General features: G+C 39.4%; 6 protein-coding genes and 1 pseudogene across 10 annotated transcripts; 3 read left to right on the plus strand and 4 right to left on the minus strand.

The window, feature by feature from the left end:
• Positions 1-500: 500 nt before the first annotated feature.
• LOC17891727 (mavicyanin) lies at positions 501-1,322 on the plus strand. The gene is made up of 2 exons (XM_006298573.2): positions 501-691; positions 773-1,322. Exons 1-2 carry the CDS (start codon positions 505-507, stop codon positions 1,150-1,152), a joined length of 567 nt encoding a protein of 188 aa, XP_006298635.1. The 5' UTR covers positions 501-504; the 3' UTR covers positions 1,153-1,322.
• Positions 1,323-1,497: 175 nt separating this feature from the next.
• On the minus strand, positions 1,498-5,247 carry LOC17893686 (DEAD-box ATP-dependent RNA helicase 51). Its single transcript, XM_006297264.2, has 13 exons — positions 5,106-5,247; positions 4,487-4,857; positions 4,215-4,400; positions 3,794-3,979; positions 3,429-3,512; positions 3,142-3,183; positions 2,994-3,062; positions 2,615-2,914; positions 2,475-2,513; positions 2,278-2,382; positions 2,128-2,196; positions 1,909-2,034; positions 1,498-1,813 (listed from the first exon to the last, which is right to left on the minus strand). Exons 2-13 carry the CDS (start codon positions 4,829-4,831, stop codon positions 1,658-1,660), a joined length of 1,707 nt encoding a protein of 568 aa, XP_006297326.1. The 5' UTR covers positions 4,832-4,857; positions 5,106-5,247; the 3' UTR covers positions 1,498-1,657.
• Positions 5,248-5,693: 446 nt separating this feature from the next.
• On the minus strand, positions 5,694-11,662 carry LOC17891084 (nucleolin 2). 4 transcript variants are annotated; one of them, XM_006297057.2, is made up of 23 exons: positions 10,292-10,478; positions 10,151-10,196; positions 9,659-9,822; positions 9,423-9,536; positions 9,249-9,338; positions 9,087-9,158; positions 8,914-8,991; positions 8,738-8,815; positions 8,563-8,640; positions 8,404-8,484; positions 8,227-8,316; positions 8,038-8,127; positions 7,867-7,959; positions 7,671-7,703; positions 7,498-7,596; positions 7,337-7,387; positions 7,133-7,218; positions 6,940-7,057; positions 6,762-6,850; positions 6,586-6,667; positions 6,382-6,473; positions 6,033-6,304; positions 5,694-5,941 (listed from the first exon to the last, which is right to left on the minus strand). In XM_006297057.2, the coding sequence occupies exons 1-23, from the start codon at positions 10,322-10,324 to the stop codon at positions 5,910-5,912; spliced, it is 2,061 nt and encodes a 686-aa protein (XP_006297119.1). In that variant the 5' UTR covers positions 10,325-10,478; the 3' UTR covers positions 5,694-5,909. The 4 variants fall into 4 exon arrangements, with proteins under 4 accessions (XP_006297119.1, XP_006297118.1, XP_006297117.1 ...); XM_023785927.1 differs by lacking the exon at positions 10,292-10,478 and adding an exon at positions 10,703-11,662 and having other exon boundaries at positions 5,703-5,941; XM_006297056.2 differs by lacking the exon at positions 8,738-8,815.
• Positions 11,663-11,714: 52 nt separating this feature from the next.
• Positions 11,715-15,837, plus strand: LOC111831440 (annotated as a pseudogene).
• Positions 15,838-15,883: 46 nt separating this feature from the next.
• Positions 15,884-18,816, plus strand: LOC17891712 (protein S-acyltransferase 11). 2 transcript variants are annotated; one of them, XM_023785430.1, is made up of 5 exons: positions 15,884-16,275; positions 16,357-16,582; positions 17,135-17,357; positions 17,448-17,746; positions 18,036-18,816. In XM_023785430.1, exons 2-5 carry the CDS (start codon positions 16,565-16,567, stop codon positions 18,531-18,533), a joined length of 1,038 nt encoding a protein of 345 aa, XP_023641198.1. In that variant the 5' UTR covers positions 15,884-16,275; positions 16,357-16,564; the 3' UTR covers positions 18,534-18,816. The 2 variants fall into 2 exon arrangements, with proteins under 2 accessions (XP_023641198.1, XP_006298055.1); XM_006297993.2 differs by having other exon boundaries at positions 15,884-16,582.
• Positions 18,459-21,083, minus strand: LOC17890575 (uracil-DNA glycosylase, mitochondrial). Its single transcript, XM_023785431.1, has 7 exons — positions 20,529-21,083; positions 20,193-20,422; positions 19,955-20,113; positions 19,823-19,853; positions 19,587-19,722; positions 19,361-19,444; positions 18,459-19,189 (listed from the first exon to the last, which is right to left on the minus strand). The coding sequence occupies exons 1-7, from the start codon at positions 20,818-20,820 to the stop codon at positions 19,123-19,125; spliced, it is 999 nt and encodes a 332-aa protein (XP_023641199.1). The 5' UTR covers positions 20,821-21,083; the 3' UTR covers positions 18,459-19,122.
• A 112-nt stretch (positions 21,084-21,195) lies between these two features.
• LOC17892573 (zinc finger CCCH domain-containing protein 38) lies at positions 21,196-24,353 on the minus strand. Its single transcript, XM_023785429.1, has 4 exons — positions 24,105-24,353; positions 23,421-23,759; positions 21,550-23,320; positions 21,196-21,449 (listed from the first exon to the last, which is right to left on the minus strand). The coding sequence occupies exons 2-4, from the start codon at positions 23,693-23,695 to the stop codon at positions 21,420-21,422; spliced, it is 2,076 nt and encodes a 691-aa protein (XP_023641197.1). The 5' UTR covers positions 23,696-23,759; positions 24,105-24,353; the 3' UTR covers positions 21,196-21,419.
• Between the last annotated feature and the right edge of the window lie 298 nt (positions 24,354-24,651).

Below are 24,651 nucleotides of genomic sequence, written 5' to 3' on the forward strand. Positions count from 1 at the left end.
CTAATTGACAATTTTAACCCAAATATTTAAAATTTACAAGTCTGAGCAGAAATGGTCAATGAGAAGAGAAACTTGCTTTTGAGTTTTGTCGTCACCAAAAATTCGACTCATACACTCCTATGTATCCGTAAGCATTTTGATTCTTGTAACTAATTATATTTAAACTAAACTAAAATATTAAGAATTATTTTGTCCACATAAAACTTGTAATTTCAAATAAGAAGCAAATATCCCACAAAATCTGATATTCCTCAACAACTGCACGAGCTAGTCAAGTTGTTTTTGACAAATTATCTACTCGATTCAAGAAAATAAAATACCAAGTCAAAGAGATATCCATTAATTATCCCTAAGAAGTGGTCAAGTCTAACAAATCTCCAAGTCTCTCACTCTTTTTAAACTCAAAACCTCAAGCATTCATAAGGCACAAAAAGAAAAAAAAGAAACAATCCGTGTAACTTTTGGTTGGAGCGAGCTCCCTTGATATCAATCCAAACACAACAAATGGGTTCATCGAAGAAGATCATTCTCGTTACGTTTCTTGTATCATTTTACATGTTTTCATGTGTTTCGAGCACTGAATTTGAAGTTGGAGGTGAAGATGGTTGGATCGTACCAAAATCTAAGACTCGTGGAGATATGTATAACCAATGGGCTTCAGATAACCGGTTTAAAGTTGGCGACACTCTACGTAAGTCTCTTTAATATGTTTTTGTATGCAGCTTTCATTTTAAAGATTATATGTGTAAGTACTCTTGGTGTTTTGGTGAAGGTTTCAACTACACGAAAGACTCAGTGTTAGTGGTGTCAGAAGAAGAGTACAAGAAATGCAAAGCCACAAAACCGCAACTCTACTCAAACAACGAAGACACGGTTTTTAAACTAGATCGACCCGGTTTGTTTTACTTCATCAGCGGTGTCTCGGGCCACTGCGAAAAGGGTCAGAAGATGATCGTAAAAGTTATGGAGACGGAGTCTTCGACAGAGTCTCCTCCTCCTTCTTCCTCTTCCTCTTCATCTTCGTCATCATCTCTTCCGGCGTCAACTCCCAAGGCCAAGAAGAGCAATGCCTTCAAAACAGCAGTCCAGCTTTGTAGTTCCGGTTTTGTTGTCTTTGCGGTTCTGGCTGTTTCGGTTTTTGCTTTGGTTTAATAGGTTTTAGCTGAAGATTTCAGACCGGTTTAACGTTTTGATCTCTTTAGATTTTGCATCCTATCATATTTAGTTTTGATCGCTTTGGTTTAAAAGGCTGTTTCCTTCTAAGCAGTATTCTGAATAAACTTCGTTAGCATAAACCCCATGTTTCGATTTCTGATATTTAGTTTCCGGTTAAACAGATTTAGCTTTCATTTTTCATGTATCACCTATCAATCAATAAAGTAACATACGGTTTGCTTTTGTTCATTCCATTTTTATTTTTATGTTTCGTTATGTTTTTTATGATATGATAAGCAAACGATATCAACAAGATTTGAAAGTTATATAATCACACAGAAATGAAAAATATTGCTAGTAAGCCAGGTATTATAACTTATAAGAAACATTTCATTTAAATTAAACATGCTGTATACTCTTGAAACAAAACTTGGTGGTAATTAATCAAAAACAAGTGTCCAACTAAGGAGCAAATAGTAATTTTGTAAGGCGATCCGAGACATCACGCATCTTTAGGTTTGGACTTGCCATAGGGACTGTAAGGGCCGAAGCCACTGCGACCTTGCTGATTCCTTGCTTTCCTCACTTTCCCAGCCCTACTTTCTATGTTCAGATTCACTTTAGGTGGACCAGAGAAGCAGAATGATGCTGCAACCGCCTGTGATGTTTAACATCAAAACCCGAGATATCAGAGCTATATCCCATAAACAAAATCTTGGGAAGAACATTCAACTTTTTTTTGCTTCTTTTTACCTGGAGATCGAGTCGGTGAACATTGAAGATGTCTTTTAAAGAGTGTGAATTGTATGCTGAGATATAAGCTCGGTATGCATCCTTGGCTAACCTGTTCAGATTATAGTCTTCGGTAACACATTTCACCTGTGGAACAGAACAAAAAACACTATTATCACACAACGAATCCAATTGCAAATGTTACTTAACCCAACAACATTACTAAATCAGAACTCTTACCAGCTGAGATCGAACATTCATTAGCATCTTCTCATTCAACTCAAGCTCTTTAACAGGTACTTTTGCAGCCTGAAGATTATATTACCAATTAAAACACACAAGTTTGTTAACCCACAAAATGAAATAAAAAAATTCAAAAACCATTCTTACCTTAAGGTAGCGAATAAACTGAAGCTCTTCAGGAATCAATACAAGCAAAGCCTTTCCCTTTGCTCCTTCTCCACGGGCCGTTCGACCAACCCTATGGATATATTCCTGAAAACAACAGCACCAAAGAACAATTCAAGATACACACGAAATAGCCAAAGGGATATAGAAAACCGATCAGGAGGAAGTGTTTGTCCTACCGTTGGCTTGTCTGGAGGATCATACTGTACAATCCAGTCCTACAGACAAGAAAATTAAACACAATTGTGACCTCAATCAAAAACATTGAGCAAGTAAAATTGTACACAATGAATCCAAGAACATAGATGAGGAGATGTACCACAGCCGGAATATCGAGACCACGGGCAGCAACATCAGTACATAACATGATACCTTTTTCTGCTTTCATGAAGTCGAAAAAGGTTTTAGTTCTTCTATTCTGATCCAGTCCTCCATGGATATCACAAACATCCACATTGCTTATTTTCATGATTTCTGCATGGAATTGTACCGACTTGCAAGTCGAGAAAAATACCATGATTTTCTTTTTAGGGTTCTTTTTCAAAAAGGAAATTAGAAGGATAAGTCTTTTTTCGCTCGGAATAACACAGTAGCCTTGCTCCAATCCTTCATTCGTCACCTAACAGTTTTCAAAACTTATTAAGAAAACTCTCCATGCTCCTTAAATATCCATTCCAGAGTACTTTTTTAATTCATACCTTGCGTCTGCCATCATCGACATCAACATGAACAGGAGATGTTAATGACACCCGAGCAAGATCTTTGACCTGCAAGATTCACCAAGAGAAGTAATCATTAAGAAACAGGAAATGCTAATAATAAAGACCACAACCAACAGAAAAATACCTTAGAAGTCTGAGTGGCAGAGAATAACGCAGTTTGCCTAGTCTGCAGGAACATGGTAATAACTTTAATCAGTGCATAAGCCAGAAACTTTGGCACTGTGTTGGCATTTGAACATACAAATTCCAATGAACTATAATAACAATACCATAATAAAATTCACATCATAATGGAATGTTTCTATAAAGGAAAACAAAACGAAATCTATGATACTGACAAGTAAGAACTCATCTAGTTTTCCCATATCTTCTCTGAATAGACTTCAATTAAGACCCCAAAAGATGATATACCTTTGGTAAAATCTTTAAAATCTTATTCATGTCTTCCTCAAAATTCTCTTCCAGTATCCTATCAGCTTCATCAATCACAAGGCACTGCATTTTGTAGGGAATATATAGAACCATTAACATTCATTAGCAAAAACCTTAATATACCAGGTAAAAATGTGTGAATGGCATCCATAGTATTCCTTTTGTAATTCTGCCATTAATGCAACAGAAATGAATATAGCATATGCTGCTGTCTACAACTCAGATATTCATCTATGGCATCTTGAAAATGATATCCTTCTCGCTCAACAGAAAAGCTTTTAGCATCTGCTTCACAAAAAGGAGACAATAAAACGCGCGGAATGGAACCATAGAACGGACAGTACCTTCAGGTGTTTATAAATGAAACCCTTTGTATTGTGAAGATGGTCAAGAAGACGTCCCGGAGTTGCTATCAACAAGTTTGCACCTTTCGCAAGGCGTTGTGCTTCCGACCTTCTGTTATTGCCACCAATAACCATGCCGACTGTCTGTGAGTGATGCTTGAGTAGCTCGTCCGCCACATTTTTGGTCTGAAATATCAAAATAGTACTGTAAAAATAGCAATGGGAGGCCGCAAAAGAATATACAACAATGTTCATACATAACATATCCAACGCAGTTTCAACGAATCATCTACATGAGAGATGATAACATCCCAGATTTGTTATACCAAACGCATTGCAAGAATTACAGGACTCATCTACTCGCAACCACAGTATGGTTGTTGCTAAATTAAAACGCCATAGGTAGAAAAAGAGAATTTACCTGAATAGCAAGCTCTCTTGTGGGACAAATAACAATGACACCAGTCCCATTGGAAGGGGAGAAACGCTCTTTATACAGCAACTCTGCAGCCGGTATGAGAAAAGCAAGGGTTTTACCAGAACCAGTCCTGGCAGCACCGAGAACATCTTTTCCCTCTATTAGAGGCCGAATAGATCCGGCTTGAATCTGAATGATAACATACAAGAAAGAGACTCAGCCGCAGAACCCTGTTTTCAGTTATGAAGATCAAAAGAAGGTTCAGATATTCGTACTTGCGTCATGTAAAGATATCCTATCTCCTTCATAGCTTTTGAAGTTTGCTCTGATAAGTTGAGGGATTCAAAAGTCTCGTTAGTCATTATCCCTTCCCTGACAATCAAGTTATTCTTATCTTCTTCGCCTTCCTCCTTTGCTTCCACCTCTTCCTCGATTTGGCCTCTCCCTTGCAACTTGACTTCCTTAACCTTCTTTCCACTCTTCTTCTGCATTTCATCTAAGACTTCCTCTACATTGTGGGTTTCTTCTTCCGGTTTTTGCTGCTCATTCTTCTTCCCACGAGTCCTCTTCCTTATCCTCTTCTTCAGCTCTTCAACGGATGCCTTCTCCGATTCAACCATGTTTTATCTTTCTCAACCAACCAATTCTGCAGCAAAATTACAGAGTCCATAAATACAAAAAACACCGCAAAAAAAAAAGAAAAATCGATTTTCAATCCAAAACTTAACGATTATAGAGAAATTGATCTAGGTGAAGTTTCTCGGAGCCGTGTAGTACAATAGAAGATGAAAAAAACTAGGATTTAATCAAACGCTGTGCTCAATTACATTTTGGATACAGACCTTCGAAAAGGAACAACCACTGGAAGATGAAGGGTAAAGAAATCAAACTTACTTTGAGAAACGAAACCACACGAAGGATTATGATGCTAGAACGCAGAGGATTGAAGAAATTTGCTTAGGAGGAAGAAGTTGAGAGCGGTCAGAGTGATAGGTAACGCGGCGCAGACACAAGGTTTAAGGCCTCTAGGGTTTAACCAGTGTTTCGTTCGAACTTGTAACTCGTAACCTTTTTTTATTTTAATTGTTTTTCTTTCGGCTTATGTTTTCGTTTTTTTATTTTTTTTGGACCAATATTTATTTATTGATTCTGTATAATAAAGTAATTCTTGCAAATACATGTCATAGAAAATTGTAAATGATTATGTAACATTAGCAAGATTTTAGATCTCTTTTTATATTTTGGTATATGGTTTTCATTTTATTCAATTAGTTAACTTTTTGTTACCACAAGAGTTAAATTAATTTGATTCGTTGCAGTAAAAAACTAAGCTTAAAAGAGAAATTGCTCATTCTTTTTGGGAATGAATTGAGACTGAGCAACATTCATATCTAACACGTGATCTTTATTGTAAGTGTTACCAAAAAGTTTGGTATGAGCAAAGAAGATAACAGTGTGTGACCTCGATTCACTAATTAGAGAGAAACTGTATGCAGCAAAGCTAGTAATGAAAACCATTAAAGGACTTGTTCAAAAATTTAAGTAGCAAAACGCTCTTAGTTTAAGAGAAGCCAACACATAATATATCTTGAGAAGAGAGTAAACTCATCGATAGGAAACGAAATTAACTAGAGGCCAAAAAAAGCTAAATAAAAGATAGAACAAACACAAGAGTCATCTCCAACCAAAAAAAGTCTCCTACTCATCATCATTAAAGACGGTCTTCTTCCCTGCAAGACCAAATACAAAACAAAAGTTTGTAAGAACACTAATTCTACAATGCACAAAAGAAAGGGGGACATGAAGGAAGAAGAAACAAACCTTGGGATGATGCAATTATACTTGGTTTGCTGGGTCCTCTTCCAGGCTTACTGAAACGGCCTGGTCCCCTACCATCTCTACCAGGTGCCCTACCAGGTCTTCTATTTGAGAAACGGCCACCGTCCTCCCTTTCAGGTCTGTTATATGAACCAGCCCCCTCATCAGTAACTCTTGGTCTAGCCTCTTCCACCGTTATGTTCCTTCCTCCAATATCACTTCCGCCGAGTTGCAAAGCCTCATTGAATCCACTTTTCATATCTATGAAAGCCATCCTGAAAGAATAAAAAAAAACTTCCATGAGCGTCATAGTTATCATCAATCGCCAAGGCAGGAGAGAAGAGTTACAAACCCCCTAATGGCACCAGTCTCACGATCTACTGGAATAGAAATCCTTGCCACTTCTCCACAGGTACTAAACAGAGTTCTAAAGGCACTCTTGAGCTGATCATGTTCAAAACAGATATTTAGCGGTTTGCATCAGAGATTTACACAAATAGCAAGTATAACATGTCAGTCATATTGGTTTGAGGAAAAATGTGGACAAGAATTTTACTTCATCTTCTCCAAGAGAAGAATTGAATCCGTTCACAAAAAGCTTTCGACTTTGGCTTCCTTCTGCTATGCGACCAGGATTGCTGCATAAATTCCAGCAAAACAATATTAGCCTGGAAACAAATATGCATAATCAACTTTCACAACATGCTCTCATATGGCGAGTAAGAAATGTACCTGCTCCTTGGAGTATTGCGTGCAGATTCGTTAGCAAGATCAAGCCGGACATCACGGCCTAGTAAGGATCTACCATTCAGTTCCAATGCCTGCATTCCAAACACCCAGAAGAGATCCAATAATCATTGTAATTTCAAAACCACTCCAATGATTCCAATGTTAACCAATATGAATTTACCTTCCGAGCTACTTCTGCAGAAGCAAATTCAACATGCCCAAATCCCTTCATCTTCCCATCTTCATGTAAAGCAATTCTAACATCCACAACTTCACCAGCTTCTTTGAAGAAATCTTCTCTGTATTTTGGGTTATAAATATCATACAACTAACACTTAATCCGACGAACCAGAAAAAAATGTTATATAACTTACATGTCAGCTTTCTTAACTCCATAGGAAAGATTTCCAGCAAATAGGGTCTTTGTTCCTCCCTGATTCTGAGATGTTGGTGTCTTCGGCTGTAATATACAAAATACATCACATAAAACTTGATAACGAAAAAACGACACTACACAGAACGTACATATAATCATAAATAAAGAATAAAATTCATAAGAACTTCACATGAGTTTTTACCTGTTTTGTAATTGATTTCTGCTCCGCATCCACCATTTCAGTATCAGAATCCTGGTTTAGGAAAGATAGAGCAAAAATTATTATTAAACATTCGCAAGTGATTTTCTATAAAGAACTATCCATCCAAAGGAGATACGGAAAAGAAGCAACAATAATGGTACCTTTTTCTTTGGGGTCACTTTCTCATCTTCACTCTCCTCCTCATCAGATTCCTCACTAGAGCTTTCTTGTTTAGAAGTTTTTGTTGGTGAAACTTTAGCCTGCAAAACCGTTTTAACTGTCACTTCTGAAGCATATAAATAATGAAAAGAACTTGGTGGAAGAATGTAATTACCTTCTTCGTTGGAGGTTTTTCATCATCACTTTCCTGCAAGTTGGAAAATATTATGGAATATTAAGTGTATAGAATATAAAACTATCACAAATCATTAGAAAATATCCAATCTAGAGAAATAACAAATAAAGATACACTGAAACTATCATGTTTTAATTAGTATATATGAAGACATAGATACTGAATCAAAACAAACCTCATCATCAGAATCTTCCTCTGAGGATGTTGAATCTTCTGCAACTGGTTTGGCACTCTTAACAACTGTTGGCTTCTTGGCAGGTGTGGGCTCCTATGAAATATAAATCTCAAAGTTAAGTGTATAATATTACTTTACCATTGAGGTATCCATGTATAACTCAATTCTTACCTCGTCTGAAGAAGAATCTTCTTCTGATGAACTGCTCTTTGCTTTGGCATTCTTAACGGCTGCAGTTTGCTTCTTAACAGGGGTAGATTCCTATTATGGTTTATCAAAACAAAAACAAAAAAAAATGAAAATCAACCATACATCACTCCTCCCAACATTGAAATAAACTTGTAATGATGCGATTTCTACCTCATCTGAAGAAGATTCGTCCTCAGACGAGCCGCTTTCTGCCTTAGGTTTTTCAACAACAGTTGGTTGCTTCTTTGCAGGTGCGGCCTCCTAAATAGGTTTTATCCAAAAAGAATTACGAAATAAGCTTATGATATTTGTGTAATATTTAGCTACCATGTAAATCACAATGTTTACCTCGTCAGATGAAGATCCGTCATCCGATGAACTGCTGTCTGCCATAACAGCTGTTGGTTGCTTCTTCACAGGGGTAGTTTCCTAAGTTTTATTAACCATATTTCAATTAAGCTTTCACAGGGGCAGTTTGCTAACATGTAATGAAGCAACAACTCATACCTCATCTGAAGAAGAATCATCCTCAGATGAGCTGTCTTTCTTAACAATTTCTGGTTGCTTCGTTGCAGGGGCAGGTTCCTAATCAAATTTTATAAAAGAAAAAAAAAACGAATTTTAACTAAGCATATGATATAATGTTGTAAGATTGAGCTAACAGGTGCAATGCAACTCCTACCTCGTCTGAAGAAGATCCATCCTCGGATGAGCTGTCTTTCTTAGCAATTGCAGGTTGCTTCTTTGCAGGGACAGATTCCTAATCAAATTTTATAAAAGAAAAAAAAAAACGAATTTTAACTAAGCATATGATATAATGTTGTAAGATTGAGCTAACAGGTGCAATGCAACTCCTACCTCGTCTGAAGAAGATCCATCCTCGGATGAGCTGTCTTTCTTAGCAATTGCAGGTTGCTTCTTTGCAGGGACAGATTCCTAATCAAATTTTATAAAAGGAAAAAAACGAATTTTAACTAAGCATATTATAAAATGTTGCAACATTGAGCTAATATGTGCAATGCAACTCCTACCTCGTCTGAAGAAGATCCATCCTCTGAAGAACTGCTCTCTACCTTCGAAATCTTCTTCACAGGGGCGGTTTCCTATCAATGTTTCAACAAGAAAAATTGCAAACTAAGCTTATGACATCCCTCTAACATTGAGGGAGCATGTAATTATGCAGCAACTCATACCTTGTCTGAAGAAGAATCATCATCAGATGAGCTGCTCTCTACCTTGTCTCTCTTAAGAGGTTCTGGTTGCTTCTTTGCAGGGGCAGGTTCCTACATTATTAATAAATCAATTTCGAAGAAAACAAATTTTGCAACGCTCTAACATTCAGAGAATATTTATGATGCAATCCCTACCTCATCCGAAGAAGAATCATCCTCCTCTTCAGAAGAAGAATTATCCTCCTCTTCTTCAGAAGAAGAGTCATCCTTCAGCTTAGATGGAGGTGCCTTTTCAGTGACTTTCTTAGTCTAAAAAGAAAATTAAAGGGACAAGGTTAGTATAGACAGAACATTGTACACAATTTTAACTCAAGCTAGCTAAATTTGTCAAATTGCTCAAAACAAATTAAACAGCAAGATTGGAGTTATACCTTCTGCACTTCCTCAGAATCAGAAGAATCTGATGAGTCAGAACTGCTATCTACCTTCTTCGGTACCGTTTTCTCAGCTTTCTCCTTGAGAACAGCAGCACTCAACTCTTTCTTCTGTTTCTTCGGAACTTGGATGTTCAAATCCTGTTCCGCATCTCTCTTACCTAGCAAACAAAATTCAAAATAGAACATAGCTCTTGAGAAGGCATAAACAAGCAAACAAAAAAAGAACACTCTCGTTCAACACAATACAACACACGCTTTCAGTTAACAAGTAATCCCCAAACCATCCAAGCAGAAAGAACACGAAAACTAATGAGCTACCATCAAGCATCCAAGTAAAATTGGGAAAATAAACAAATTTAAGATAAGGAGTTAACAAGACAAATTTTTTAAAAGTGCATGTATTGTGAGCTGGGATTAAAGAGTTCCAATATCAAAAGAAATTCCTAGATCAGAATCATAGAACTGAATCGTCAAAAAAAATCGTACCTTTCTTGAGTGGCTTTGTCATTGAAGCAGGTGGTGCGGCTTCAACCTGAGAAATCAACATATAAAAAAACAGAGTTTTTAAATTATCTAACACACACGAAACAGAGTAAGAAGAAGAAGTAGAAGGAGAAAGCTGACTACTTTGGTGTCGGATTTCTTGCTAGACTTGCTCATGGTTCCGATAAGAAGCGAGAGAGACTGCTATAGCTAGGTTTTACGAGAATCTTTAGGGCTTTAACCTTTTTTTACAGGGGATTTGTAATTTATAGATCCTTTTTGGTTCTGATTTTGGGAAATCGAAGAGTCGGTCTTTGTATTATTATCTTTTTTCCTTTTTTCTAAAAATTCCTTATACATGGAAACTTAATCTCAACCGTACATCTCACAGACGTTTTACCATTAATTGTGGTTGGGTTTAAGACACTTGATTCCCAAGTTTGATCAATTTAACATTCGTACAAGTGTGAAGGACCAAAACTTTATACGTTTGGTTTATTTTGGTTCTTCGTGCACGAGGTTAATAAAATATCATTATAGAAAGAAGGGACCAACCTCCAAAAGATCGCCCTTTCCGCCTCAACCTCCAAAAGAAGTCGCAGTCTGGAAAAGCAACGGACATTTCCTCCCGTCCCGATTCATCATCGCCTTCTCCCCCCGGCATTGGAAGCTCGGCTAAGAAATCCCTGAATTTCACAATTCAGGCGTCCATACCCGTTGACCTTCAACCCCACCTATCGCTTGCTAATCTCTCTCTGAACAACCAAATCTCTTCTCCCCCTCGTAGGAAAAGTTGGTATGAACTGACGCTTGAAGAGGAGGAGGAGAACGCCAGAGAAAATTCGCTGCCCTTGAATCCTCCTTTGATTGATTCTAATGGTTTTCCGGTCCCTGGAGATCTTACGGTCCCATCCGCTAATCCCAAGCCGTGATAAATTCTCCTCTGCATGTGCCTGAGACGTGTCCAGAGGGCGAAAAGACTGGTGGAACTCACATCCCGATTGATTCAGTTTGGGATGATGCTCTGGATTTCGGTCGGATGGATCCACAGTTGGACTGTCTTGACTTGGGTGATGATGATTTTGGTTCCATGGACGAAAGCATGCTCGAGAATGACGATCTGTTGGGAGATGATCTTAAAGCGGAACTCCAGAATCAAGAGGCTCTGGCGAAGCATCAGGGTCTCGCAGATCCAGCCCCGGTGATAGCAATCGAGAAGGTGAAGCTTCGGAGCAAGATCGTTCTCTCCACCCCTCCTTCGCGAGAAGATGATGCCCCTGTTTCGGTGGTTTCTCCATCTCGGGCCCGGCCCACCAAGAAGCAATCTACTTCTATTGATGGACTTTCTAAAAGGACCTTAAAAAGCCCTGCTTTGAAAGTCAGCTCGGCTTCACGAAAGATCCAAATGGTCAAGGGTGGAACTCCACGTAAACGACACCACTCTAAATCCGGTACTCCGAGACCGAGATCTTCCAAGAAGAATTCTTCTACGATCAAACATGACAACGTCCCATCCTCATCCTCCCAAATCCCGGATTCCCACATTGGTGATAAAGGGCCTTTCGTTGGCCCGTGTGATGTCCCATGAAGATTTTATCTTGGAATTGTCAAGGGGCGGGTGCGAAACTTACAAAACGCCGACTGGAAGAACTTTGTCGTAAATTCTCTCCAGGTTTTCTTTTTCTTTCGGAAACAAAAAACGATCGATTGTTCTTAGAAGATTTACAGTTTAAATTAGGCTTTGATTATCTCCACACTGTAGACCCTTCCGGCTATAGTGGGGGACTTGTTTTAATGTATTCCCGTGATTATCCGGTTCAGTTCTTGTATGTCAGCAACCGTGTACTAGATATTGAAACCATTATTGATGGAAATCGGGTTTTCTTATCCTTTGTGTACAGTGATCCGGTTGTAAAAAACCGAGAAGAGGTCTGGGAAAGATTGACCCGCATTGGTATCTCTCGGTCTGAACCATGGTTTATGATCGGAGATTTTAATGAAATAATTGGGAATCATGAAAAAATAGGAGGGAAAAAACGATATGAATCCTCCTTCCTCCCCTTTCGGGCAATGATTAATAATTGTGGCATGCTCGAATTTCCTTTCCAAGGGAATTCTCTATCTTGGGCTGGGCGCAGAAAATGTGGTCATATCCGGTCCCGCCTAGACAGGGCCCTCGGAAACGAAGAATGGCATAATATATTTTCCCACACAAATGTGGAGTACCTTAAGATGTGGGCATCTGACCATAGGCCTCTTTTGGCCACTATCAGTAATAAACCTCAAAAATTTATTAAGAGGTTTATGTTTGATAAACGCTGGATTGGCAAACCAGGGTTTAAAGAGGCGGTTAAAAAAGGTTGGTCCTTCCCTAGGCAATGCATAGGAGGCTTTTTCCCACGTAAAATCAGGAATTGTAGAAACTCGATTTCAAAGTGGAGAAAATCAAATGTTACAAATTCTCAAAAGCTCATCATATCCCTCCAATCTCAGATAGATGAGGCAAATGAGAATGAAAACATTTCCCCCGAAGCCCTTCTGGCTCTGAAATGGAAACTTTGTGATGCGTACCGTGAGGAAGAATTATACTGGAAATTAAAAAGCAGAGAATCGTGGCTACAGGCTGGAGATAAGAATACTAAATTCTTTCATGCAATAACCAAACAACGACGAGCCAGGAATAGAATCACGGGCCTACTTAATAAGGATAATCAATGGATTGCCAAGGAAGAGGATATCGAAGAGGTAGCGGTGGAGTATTTCTCTGATCTTTTCTCGTCTTCCAACCCTCGCGATGTTCATGCCGCCGTCCAGGATGTACCTGTGAGTATTACCGATGATATGAAACGAAAGCTCCTGGAGACAATCTCTCCAGAGGAAATTAGGAAAGCTCTCTTTTCTCTTAACCCAGAAAAGACGCCTGGGCCCGACGGATTGATTGCGCTATTTTACCAAAAATTTTGGGACATTGTTGGTGGCGACCTGATAAAGTCATAAAACTTGTCCAAGATTTTTTCTCCTCGAAATCCTTTGACAAGTCCTTGAATGCGACAAACAGTTGTCTCATCCCCAAGACGGAGCGCCCACGTTCGATGACTGAATTTCGCCCAATTAGCTTATGTAATGTAAGTTACAAAGTCATTTCCAAGGTTCTTAGCATGCGGCTTAAGAAACTACTTCCGGATCTTATATCCGAGACTCAATCGGCCTTTGTGTCAGGACGAATTATCACTGCTAATATTCTGATTGCTCAGGAAAATTTCCATGCATTACGTACAAATTCGTCCTGTCGGAAGCATTTTATGGCTATTAAGACAGACATGAGTAAGGCGTATGACGGGTGGAATGGTCCTTCCTTGAGGCCTTGATGGCCAAAATGGGGTTTACTCCTAAATGGATTAACCTGATTATCTTCTGTATAAAATCCGTTTCGTACAAATCTCATTAATGGTTCGCCAAGAGGCCACATTCAACCTTCTAGAGGCATTCGACAAGGCGACCCGATTTTGCCCTTTCTATTCATTCTATGCACGGAAGCTTTAGTTGCTCAACTAACTGAAGCGGAATGGACTGGACGAATTCAAGGGCTACAAGTAGCGCGGGCAAGTCCGTCAACTTCCCATCTCCTTTTTGCGGATGATAGCTTGTTCTTCTGCCGGGCAACTCCAGATCAAGGCCAAGCAATTTTGGAGATTATCCGCTGTTATGGCGAGGCCTCTGGGCAAAAACTAAATGAGGCAAAATCTTCAATTATGTTCGGACATGAAATTGACTCTCTTACTCGAAATACTATCAAGAAGACTCTTAATATTCAACTGGAGGGTGGGATGGGTACCTATCTTGGGTTACCGGAGAAGATACATGGCTCAAAGACCCAAGTCTTTTCCTTTGTTCAAGATCGCCTCCAGAGCCGTATCAATACTTGGTCGATAAAGTTCTTGTCCAAAGGGGGCAAAGAGGTATTAATCAAATCAGTTGCTCAAGCCCTTCCGACATATGTAATGTCGTGCTTCCTACTGCCCAAGGCTATTCAAACAAAGCTCAGTAGTGCCATCTCCAATTTTTGGTGGAGAACCAAAGAGGATAGTAAAGGCCTCCACTGGTTAGCTTGGGAGAAACTTTGTACCCAATTTTCAGAAGGTGGTCTAGGATTTCGAACCCTGGAGGAATTTAATCTAGCTCTACTAGCTAAGAAAATGTGGAGACTCTTAAGGTTTCCAAACTCCCTATTAAGTAGAGTAATGCGGGGCCGATATTACCGTTTCAGTGATCCCCTCGAAATTGTGAAGGTTAATCGTCCCTCCTATGGTTGGAGAAGCCTTTTTGCTGCCAAACCACTTCTAGTCTCTGGTCTGAGGAAAACTATTGGGTCCGGGATGATTACCCGGGTCTGGAAGGACCCCTGGATTCCAATAATCCCTCCTCGACCGGCTAAGAGTACTCTTGACACTCGAGACCCGCATCTCTATGTCAACGATCTACTGATACGAGATACACAAAACTGGAATTTACCCCGCCTGCGGGAATTGGTGGCTCCGGAGGATATTCCGCTTATTTTGGGAATTAGGCCTAGCCGAACCTACCTGAGTGATAACTATAGTTGGGTTCATACCAAGTCAGGGAACTATACTGTCAAATCAGGATATTGGGCTGCTAAAGCCCTAAGTCAACCATCTTGTGACCTCCCTTCTCAGGGACCAAGTGTTACGGCATTTCAGGCACAAGTTTGGAAAATCAAAACCACACGGAAGATTAAACACTTCCTTTGGCAATGTTTATCAGGTTGTTTGGCCACTTGCCAACGCCTGCACTACCGTCATATTGGAAGGGACAAAGGCTGCCCCCAATGTGGCGTTGAAGAAGAAACGAGTAACCATTTTCTTTTTGAATGCCCCCCGGCTCGTCAGGCTTGGGCCCTCTCTCCCATCCCGACCTCTGGGAATCACTTCCCAAATTCTTCTCTATTCTCTAATTTTGACTTCCTTTTCTGGAGAGGTCAAGAGAAGGGTATAGATGTCACAACATTACAAGCCTTCCCATGGATCCTATGGTTCATTTGGAAGGCCCGTAATCGTTTTGTTTTTGAGAATCTCCGGGTTCCACCGGATGAAACTATTTGCCTCGCCTTGCAAGAGGAGGATGTCTGGCGAAAGGCTACTGCAAAAGTCTTGGATCCAGACTCGTCCCTAGTTGGCCACGCTAACCCTCCAATGATCATTCCTGCTGAATTGGAATGTCATTGTGATGCCTCCTGGACCCCTTCTGATCCTCTGAGTGGAATGGGGAGGGTGCTGACTGATGCTCTCTCCGTCAAGCATTTAGGCCTAAGAAGTATTCGACGGAGATTATCCCCCCTCCACGCCGAGTTTGACGCCCTTCTCTGGGCTATGGATTGTATGATTAAAATAGACCAAACTTCTGTAAGCTTCGCCTCAGATTGCTCTGACCTTATTGCTTTAGTAGAAAACCCCAAGGATTGGCCAACTTTTGCTGCAGAAGTCGCCTCTTTCAAGTCTCTTCAAGTTAGTTTTCCGACTTTCCGCCTTCGTTTTCTCCCTCGTCTTTCCAACCTCCGGGCTGACCTCCTCGCTAAGAAAGCTCGTGCCCGAAACTGCATCTTCTCCCATATGAGCACTTCGACCCCCAGTTGGCTCTCCCTAGCGGAGAATATCTTCCCGATAGTGTCATAGATCTTTTGTTTATTTTGTCGAAAAAAAAAAAAAAAAAAAGAAGGGACCAAAAAATAAGAATTAAAATATAATGGGGAGAGATATGTAAATTAATAAGAATTAATCTCATTTCTCGCCGCTGTGTTCAAGCTTTCTTCTTCTTCTTCTTCCCAGCTTCCGATCAAAATTTTCCGGTGTTTACTTTGTCGCAATCTACGTCGACCAACGGTGGATTGATCAATATAGAGTGGTACAAGGAAAAGGCCTTTTTGAATTTCTCAATTTCTTCTAGATGCGTATCTATCTGTGAATGTTAAAGAAGGTCAACCCTAAAATACTGGGGAAGAATATATCGGATGCCTTGATTCGTGGTCAAGCAATTGAGGATTAGTCAGATCTTTGTGAAAAGGCTGTAGCTTTGAGGGAGCTGATAGTTCTGGTCGTCGCCCAAGATTAGAGGTTTCGAATATTCTGACGGATGATTCAGCTAAACTTGCTTCATCGATTAGCTCTATTAATTGCAACTTTTCTGATTAGCAGATGATTGATTGGGTGTCTTCTGCCATTGAAATTGATACGCATTTTGGTTTAGGATATGTTGCTTATTCAAAGCTAGAGCGAAACTTGTTTTGGGTTGATTATTTTGATATTAATCAAGAAGAGCTTTTTGGGTTTTTTTTGACTTCGTGATTGTTGAACTCTCATCAATCATCTGTCTGAAGAAACCTTGTTTTCTTGTATCCCGGATATGGAAGAGTCTTCCCAGGTTAGTGGATCCTTGTCTCTTTAACTTATCTTCAATCGCATAGGCTTTAAAGATTTCATTTTATGATGCCTGAGTATAATCTTTGAATTTTGGCAAGTTTCCACATATGGTCCATGCTTTTTAGCTGGTATGCTTACAGTGTGGGTTTTGGAAAAGCTTACGAATGTCAAAATAGGGACTTGTCAACTAGTTTGCAGATTATGTGGTTGAAAAAAGAATGAATGTTTTTTTATCAAATATGTTATGCAATTCCTTTTTTACTGGATCTTTCTCTTTTCATAATACTTTCTTAATGATTGGGAAAGAAAGGGAATGTGCTAACTTCTCAATCATCGGTATCTGATATAGAAATGTTTAGATGGCATAATACTGTCTAAGAAATCATGAAGCTGGATTGTGTAAGTGTTAGTATCAGTGCTTATGCATTGAGGCCATCCGGTAGTAGAGTGACCCTTGCATAGTGAGACTGTTCTCTTGCAGCATAGGTTTGAAAGAGAGAACTGTGAATATCCGTAGGCTTTAACAAATATTACTGTTTGCTTCTTTCTCTAGGGGAGTTTTGTTACAACCATAAATGAGGATTTTGAAGCAGTTTGTTGGGGATGTGGGCTAAACCTTGTTCTTCCATCATATGCACCTATTTTCAAGTGTGGATGGTGTGGTGCAATCACGAATCAGAATCCAGTTAGACCTGAAACCAAAAGCTTTGGGTTGAGACGTTTCCGTGACCGGTGTTTTGTTGTTATTCTGGCAGTTTTTATGCTCTTTGTGATATGTAAGTCTCTCTAAATACGAATTAACATTATTTAAAAAAATTATACTTTCCCGTTTCTGTGTTAAATACTCTTTTAGAAAAATACTTCAGGTGGTGGGATTTGGGCTGCGTATCCTGTCTTGTTTTCGATCAGCTTGGCTTGCGGAATTTTCCATTCTGTTACAACAGCGTCTCTGGCGATATCAACGCTCTCAACATTTATTCTTGTTGCTTTTAAATGCGCCGGGAAACCACCAAATATTCTTTATGGAACCCACCCTGGAGTGGGGAATGGCGCACTTAACAACTATACCTTTTGTAACCACTGCTCCAAACCCAAGTCACCTAGAACCCATCACTGCCGCACGTGTGGCATGTGTGTCTTGGACATGGATCACCACTGCCCTTTTGTAAGTCTCATGGCTTATTCATGTTTCTCTTTAGTTATTACATATATTATTTTCTCATAAAGGGCTGAATAAAGAGTGGGTTTTTGAGTGTACGTTGTGTGGTGATGCACTAAGGATGATTACTTTTCATATTAAGCGTTTTCATAAACCGCATAGACTTGTACCAAATTTATAATTCCATTTCATACGACCTTCTAAGCTTACCCAGTCATGTAGACTTATTTTCAATACCTTAAAGCTCATTGTTCTTATTTACTGGTTAAGGACTCTCCTTGTGTTGTATTTGCAGATTGGGAACTGTGTTGGTGCCGGGAATCACAAACAATTCATAGCATTTCTTATCTCAGCCGTCATTAGCACAATCTATGCTGCTGTTATGTGTGTGTATTCCGTGATTCATATCTTGCCACCTATGGAAAATGGAGCTGCCTATGCATCTGATATGGCCCATGTGGCTCATGGTAATAGTTTATCGATTCTGAGAGCAGTGAAGAATATATCTCTTGCTTACATAGCCAACGCTGTCTTCATCTCTGCCCGGGGCCTTGTTCTAGTATATCTCTTTGTGGCAAGTGTTTCTGTGGCGATTGGGCTAAGTGTTTTGTTGTGGCAACAGCTTAGCTATATCTATGAAGGCAAGACTTACTTAAGCCATTTAAGTTCTCAAGGAACAGAAGAAGATGGTGAAAAGAGCTGCCGGAATCTTTTGTCATTTTTTGGGTGTCCACATTCAATTGATTGGCACTTGCCAACCATAAGGAACTTGAGGAAGAGACATAAGACATAAAAGAAGAAGAAGAAGAAGAAGGGAATGTGAGCCGAATATGTTCTTTATGTTTCCTCCCTATGTTTGGAGCTTGTTTTGGTCAATTCAGAAGCATTCATCATACTTGGAGCTAACAGGTAATGCAGATTAGCAAAGTGTGTACCTCATTTGTGAAATTCATGATCATAGAGTCTAGGAGCAGTTGCTTCTGTAAATTTTGTTCCAAGATTGTAAATTTGTTGTTTCCCAGGCATGCCTTTGAACTTGAGAATAACATTATCAATTCAAAGGGGTTACATAGAAATATCCTTGTAGCACTCACCAATGACTTACATCGTCGATAATAGAAGTTACAACTTCTTGCGTTCCATAGATAACATAAATCCTTCTTTAAAACTACATAATGAAGACACGATTTGCTACTACTGAGCCATACTAAGATACAGTTACTTCAACAGCCTATGATAGGGTTCTGTGATAACATAATTCACAAAGAAAAGGAATTAGAACTGTTCAGAACTTGAACCTTTCTTCACCAAAAAGTACTGCAAAAAAATGCTAGGCTTCCCGAGAAAGTTACACCACTTCTTGGCTTTAAGACTACGTTAAGTTAAAGTTGCCACTCAATGGGAGGAATCTCCATTTGCTCGAATAGCTGGTTTGCGCGAGAGAAATGCCTGTCCAAGAGGTATAACATTAATGTTAAATTCAGCAGTTGGGACAACATAAGTACGACATGCAGATAATTGCAGGTCATGTCATATCTTGCAGACTCACGGAAACAGTGGTTGACATTATGCAAATGCATAGGCAGGTCAGAAAAAAAAGTGTACTGGACTTGAGCTAACCTGCAGTTGAAGAAGCCTCTATTCGCCGACAAACCAGATGGATGAGCTGCTGTGAGTATATGATGTTTAGTCGCATCTATCAACCTGTATTCATACAAGTTAAAAACAATGAAGATGCATAGGCTGCAATATCTACAAGTCTAACCGTTTCTACTGTGTTAGAAGTCAAAATGAGATCAGATAATAATCTCCATCAGCTGTATAACATTCATAAAACCAAACCTACTTGGATTTCTCTTGAGCGTATCTTCCCCAGAGAAGAAAAACAACACCTTCCTTCTGCTGTGAGATGCTTTGAATAACAGCATCAGTGAATTGTTCCCATCCTTTCTTTGCATGTGAATTAGGCTGTTTACTCCTTACTGAATTAGAAGCCAAGGTAACCGACATATTTTTGGGAGAAGAATTACAGGATTTGAACAGTTTTAAACTCATAAGATTGTCAAGCCATAGGAGATATACCTGTAAGAACAGCATTCAGCAGCAACACACCCTAAAAAGAAATTAAAAAGTGAATTGTTTAATCTTCTCAAAGTAAACTGAGAATCATGGCACAACTAAGTAGAGAGAGATCATAAAGCAACTCAATTTTACCTGCACAGCCCATTTCTGTAGATTGCCATGACGTGGGATGGAACAGCCAACATCTTTCTGAAGCTCCTTGAATATGTTCAACAGACTAGAAGGAAGCTTTTCTCCTTCAGGCACAGAGAAGGACAAACCCATAGCTTGACCTGGTCCGTGGTAAGGATCCTAATCAAACAGAGTAAAAAACTTGTTAAATCATAAACAGAATACTCGAACCAATCAATGCTCATTTCAAATACTGTACCTGTCCAATAATAACAGCCTTGACTCGATCAAAGGGAGTTGTATTAAGGGCATTGAAAATCAAATGCTGCGGTGGATAAATCGGAGGGCTTTTACCGTCGGTGGTGGTCTCACGTTCAAGGAAATCAGAAAGGGTTTTGGCGTAGGGTTTATGCAATTCTCCAGGAAGAGCTTTAAGCCATGATTCTTCCACTAAAAGCTCACTCAACGGCACATAGCATCTTCCTTCAGCTGCGATTGCCATCCCAAAATCAATTCAGATTCGTATAACCTTAAAGGGGACTGTAATGTTCAACAAATTTAAAGAAGATAGAAAACAAATAAACAAAAAAACAACCTTTCGCTTTAGTGACCTTCTCGGAGCAGACGGCGAGGTTACGCTTGGACTTGGCCACGAACTTGTTGAACTCGGCGCGAGCGACCTGTTCAGGTGTAAGGCCAGATGCGTCATCGGCGGAACTGGCAACGGTTAAGCGAGGCGGCGAGCTTGCTTCAGAACCCAAATCGCGGGATCCTCCGGCGACAGAGACGGTGGAGAAAGAAGAAGAAGAAGAAGAAGGGGAAGCTTTGAGGCGTTTGCTGGCAGGTTGAAAAAAGTCCATTAGGGTTTTAGGTGCGGACGAAGCCATCTCCGTTTCAGAAGTGTTTTTATGTCACTATCACTATGGAGAAGAAGAGATCCCAATATTTTATTCTTTCACCAAATTCCCCATTTTGTTTTAATTATTTCCCAGAAAATTTTACAGGGAAGAGAGGAGAAGAGTTTAATGGCGGGAAAAACGGTGGTACAGGCCGGTTAAGGCAACTCTTCAAGCCGGTTTGAACCGGTTATAACACCAAGCGCACATCAGTGGTGTACTCCAGTCTAGTTTCTACAGTATTCCCTTTTAAAAACAACTCCAATTTTAATTTGATAAGTTATATTCCAGGAACGAGTTTAGTAGCTCTGTAACTTCTGTTGAGAAGAACACAAACAAAAGGGTTCAAAGAAAAATTCAAAGAGATGAAGGTTCTAAAATTGGTCTATCAGGCTGTAGTAAAAAAATGAAAAATTTGGGACAAAATCTCTAGGTATGTACACCACTGACATTAATGGGGACAACAAAGCCTCACCAGATCTTTTCATCTTCCTCTAAAGATTAAGCAGGTAAGAATAAAGTTGACAACATTATCCAATGGTGGAAAGAATGGAACTGTATTAAGATAATATGGGAATCCTATTCAGTTTTTAGGTCTTCTTGATTTTGCTGATATATGCCTGTAGTTGAAAACAAACACACAAAACAATGGTTAACAACATTATGTTGCAGCTGATTAAGTTTTAGAAAGCATAAGGTAAGGGTTATATATGAAGGAACCTGCACGAGCTTGGTAAGTTTTGGTTTTGAAGCAGATAGATAATGGTCAATATTTTCCTGTGTTTGAGGAACGCTTCCACTTTGCATTGTAACAGTCACTTTCTCAACTACCTTCTTCACTATGTTTTTGTAACCATCTTTGTCCATCTTACCTTCTTTCCAGGTTGGATTTAGAAGCTCCTTTACAACCTCAACAAGCGCAAACTTAAACGCTCGCATTTCTTTCGGATCTATCCCTTTCTTGTTTTCTTTGTCACTTCCTACATCATCTTCATCTTCATCTACAATATTCTCAGCATCATTGGTGTCTTCTCCAGTTTTCTTACCCTCTTCTTCTTTGCTAGATTCATGAGTCTTTTTGTTTCGGTTTTCCTCACAACCCTTGGGATTTAGCGTAAGATCCTGAATCCCACTGACATTGTTTACCTGCGATGCAGTAACCACTGGGACTCCTCCAGCGCCAATGTTCATCCCTAGTCCACATAGCTGATTCGGATTACTACTCATTACATTACTTTGACTATGCACCGTAGTAGTAGCCTGATTTGGTTGAATATCCATGGAAGATTCTGAATGCAGAGGCATCTGCAATGCCTTCACAAGCTCTGGAATGGGCTCCCCATTTGCAAGAAACTGCGCTATAGTTGCTGAAATGCTGGTGATCTTATCAAGTTGTTCCTTACTCACGGTATTTTGGACCAAAACAGGTCTCTCCACCGTTGATTGATGATTGTTTTGATATACTTTTCCACTCTCAACATTGCTCAAGTTCGAGCCTACTGAGAGATCTGCAGCAGCAGTAGCTAGCACTTGTTGACTCCCTCCAGCAGTTAGTGAGCTTTGGTACGGCAATACATTATGGTTCTGACTGAAAGCTTGAACTGGAGTGACGTTCACTGGGTGACTATAACTCTGATGTGAAGCAGCTATAGGTTTCTCAACCATAGTTTTGCCACCATGTGAAAACATACCACTACTCTGCTCATTATGACTCACCAAACCACCTTTAAGAACTTGAGACTGTGAACTCTGACCAATAATGCCAACACTATGCTCTTCCTTCACAGGGTTCTTTAAAGATTGAACTCCATAATTCCAATCAGGAGACATCTCCATGTCATCAATCCAGCTACTACTGTTCCTGTTAGGTTCAGAAACTCCCTTACTGGCACGAGATACTTCTATCCCACCTAATCTTCCATTATCCAATCTTTCAACATCATTCCATTTATTATGATTGTTACTGTCCTGTCTATAGAAATGTTTATCTTGAGGCTGCTTTCTACCAGCACCATGATGAGAAAACCTGCAATAGTTTCCATTACGACAGAATCCTGCAGCCAAAAACTTGCACGGGATATTGGAAGTCCTGTGGAATTGTCCTTCACCATCACCATTCCTCCTTTGAGTGTCTTTCACTCCGGTAAATTCGCTTCTGTGCCTTCTCAATCTTGGGTCTGAGAACCCATTATCATGTAGATGCTCCCTTCTCGAATTATCCTCGGGAAACTTGGTATTATAGACAGAAAACCTCGCACCTGTCATCATCGCCTCTCCTCTGAAATCATCGGTGTGATATTTCGTCTTTCTTGGCTTTCTAGTATCATCCTCCAAACCATGATCGTTGCTTTGATCAAAGTGATGACCACTGCCCCTCTTATTGAATTCCCTTATTGGTGTAGGAGAAACTAGAGTTCTGGTCTTGTGTTTACCTCTGTAGACTGGGCTTCTGCTACGGCTTCTACTCATGCTATTACTTCTACTTCCATTCCTAGAAAGAAAGAAAAAGGAAAAAGAAGTAAGAACCGAAGAAAATATAAATAAGAATCTCTTACCTTTTCACATAATTTATTACAACTCAAAACACTAACCTAGGGAAAATTTGTTGCCTAGTATCATCTCGTTCAGAATCATAGCTATTATCATTGCTCTGTGAAACTATGCTTCTACTCCTAGCTTCGCCCGGATGCTGGTTGGTCTCAGCACCAGACCTCCTAGAACCATTACTCTCTGAATTGAAGCGGACAGGCTCAGACTCTTTGTCGCGGTAATAAGCACCTGAGCTTGCAGTTAAGCTAGAATGATGATGGTGTGAGTCTTCCTTAGAGTCCCAATTTGAAACATGTGTTCTTCCCAAACCACTCATCTTCCAACCCCTAAGGCTTTCAGCCTTTCACAAACTAGTAAGCACCAAACATCAAAATGAGAATCTGCAGAGAAGAAGAAGTTTAAAGAGTAAAGATTAGCAAAGAAGACAAGAAAAACTGTAATAGCTTAGATTTAAACCTTTTTTGAAGTATAAACATTTGCATAATTTTAATGTTAAATCAATCAAGCTGCTTGAAAGCACCATCCAATTTCTTTGTCACATTACATAATCCACAAAATTTGAATATGGTACCTTTACTCGTAAATTCTCACAGAACCTAAATTGAGCAAAAAAAAAAATAATAGACCAGACAAAATTGAACCTATAATTGGAGCTTTAATAGACAAAATCTATTCGAGGAATAACCCTAAAATCAAAATCAGACAAGACAAGAAACAGTACTCACTTGGATTCGAAAAAGGCTCTTTTATCACCAACAAAAAGAGAGTCAAACAAATCCTAACACCAAGCTTCTTCTTCTCCCGTTGAAAAAATCGTCTAGTAAGAAGTAAGTGAAGCTTCTTCTTTGCACCTGGGATTCTCCGGAGAAAGTTATAAAAGACTTGCTACCCTCGAACGTAGAAGAAGAACGACAACGAGTTCTTTTTGACTCTGGTTCTTCGAATTGACCAAACTCTCTCTGTGTTCTATGTTTTTTTATTTTTCTTCTTTTGGTAAAAAATCTACAAATTCTTTTTTAGAGTAATCTTGAGTTCTAATCCCACCGTTGATTTGTATCCCCTTAATCGCACCCGTTGATTATTTACCCAGTCATCTCTTTTCTATTTTTTCCATTTTTCACCTCATTTATATATTTCTTTCCTTTTTTTTGAACGCAATAGAGTAATTTCTTAATTGTCTTTTTGACCCTTATTAAACACACAAAAGCTTGCCCTTATTAAGGTATTTTAACAAACAAAATTCTCAGACATAAATCTCAGAATAGCTGAAAA

Source organism: Capsella rubella, unplaced genomic scaffold, assembly GCF_000375325.1.
Source record: "Capsella rubella cultivar Monte Gargano unplaced genomic scaffold, Caprub1_0 scaffold_3, whole genome shotgun sequence".
Lineage (NCBI taxonomy): Eukaryota > Viridiplantae > Streptophyta > Magnoliopsida > Brassicales > Brassicaceae > Capsella > Capsella rubella.

Excerpts from the sequence above, each read along its gene's own strand:
- LOC17891727 (XM_006298573.2), top strand. The coding sequence starts at position 505 with ATGGGTTCATCGAAGAAGATCATTCTCGTTACGTTTCTTGTATCATTT. Across the intron at positions 692-772 it reads TAAAGTTGGCGACACTCTAC|GTTTCAACTACACGAAAGAC; the intron begins GTAAGTCTCTTT and ends GTTTTGGTGAAG.
- LOC17891084 (XM_006297057.2), bottom strand. The coding sequence starts at position 10,324 with ATGAGCAAGTCTAGCAAGAAATCCGACACCAAA. Across the intron at positions 8,317-8,403 it reads ACGGATCTTCATCTGACGAG|GAGGCCGCACCTGCAAAGAA; the intron begins GTAAACATTGTG and ends AAACCTATTTAG. Across the intron at positions 7,597-7,670 it reads AAAAACCTCCAACGAAGAAG|GCTAAAGTTTCACCAACAAA; the intron begins GTAATTACATTC and ends ACGGTTTTGCAG.
- LOC17892573 (XM_023785429.1), bottom strand. The coding sequence starts at position 23,695 with ATGAGTGGTTTGGGAAGAACACATGTTTCAAATTGGGACTCTAAGGAA. Across the intron at positions 23,321-23,420 it reads AGGCAACAAATTTTCCCTAG|GAATGGAAGTAGAAGTAATA; the intron begins GTTAGTGTTTTG and ends CTTTCTTTCTAG. Across the intron at positions 21,450-21,549 it reads AACTTACCAAGCTCGTGCAG|GCATATATCAGCAAAATCAA; the intron begins GTTCCTTCATAT and ends TTTCAACTACAG.
- LOC17893686 (XM_006297264.2), bottom strand. The coding sequence starts at position 4,831 with ATGGTTGAATCGGAGAAGGCATCCGTTGAAGAGCTGAAGAAGAGGATA. Across the intron at positions 3,513-3,793 it reads TCATTTATAAACACCTGAAG|TGCCTTGTGATTGATGAAGC; the intron begins GTACTGTCCGTT and ends TACAAAATGCAG. Across the intron at positions 3,184-3,428 it reads TTTTAAAGATTTTACCAAAG|ACTAGGCAAACTGCGTTATT; the intron begins GTATATCATCTT and ends ATGTTCCTGCAG.
- LOC17890575 (XM_023785431.1), bottom strand. The coding sequence starts at position 20,820 with ATGGCTTCGTCCGCACCTAAAACCCTAATGGACTTTTTTCAACCTGCC. Across the intron at positions 19,854-19,954 it reads TACAGAAATGGGCTGTGCAG|GGTGTGTTGCTGCTGAATGC; the intron begins GTAAAATTGAGT and ends ATTTCTTTTTAG. Across the intron at positions 19,190-19,360 it reads AGAGGCTTCTTCAACTGCAG|GCATTTCTCTCGCGCAAACC; the intron begins GTTAGCTCAAGT and ends CCTCTTGGACAG.
- LOC17891712 (XM_006297993.2), top strand. Across the intron at positions 17,358-17,447 it reads TTTTATGCTCTTTGTGATAT|GTGGTGGGATTTGGGCTGCG; the intron begins GTAAGTCTCTCT and ends AAAATACTTCAG. Across the intron at positions 17,747-18,035 it reads TGGATCACCACTGCCCTTTT|ATTGGGAACTGTGTTGGTGC; the intron begins GTAAGTCTCATG and ends TTGTATTTGCAG.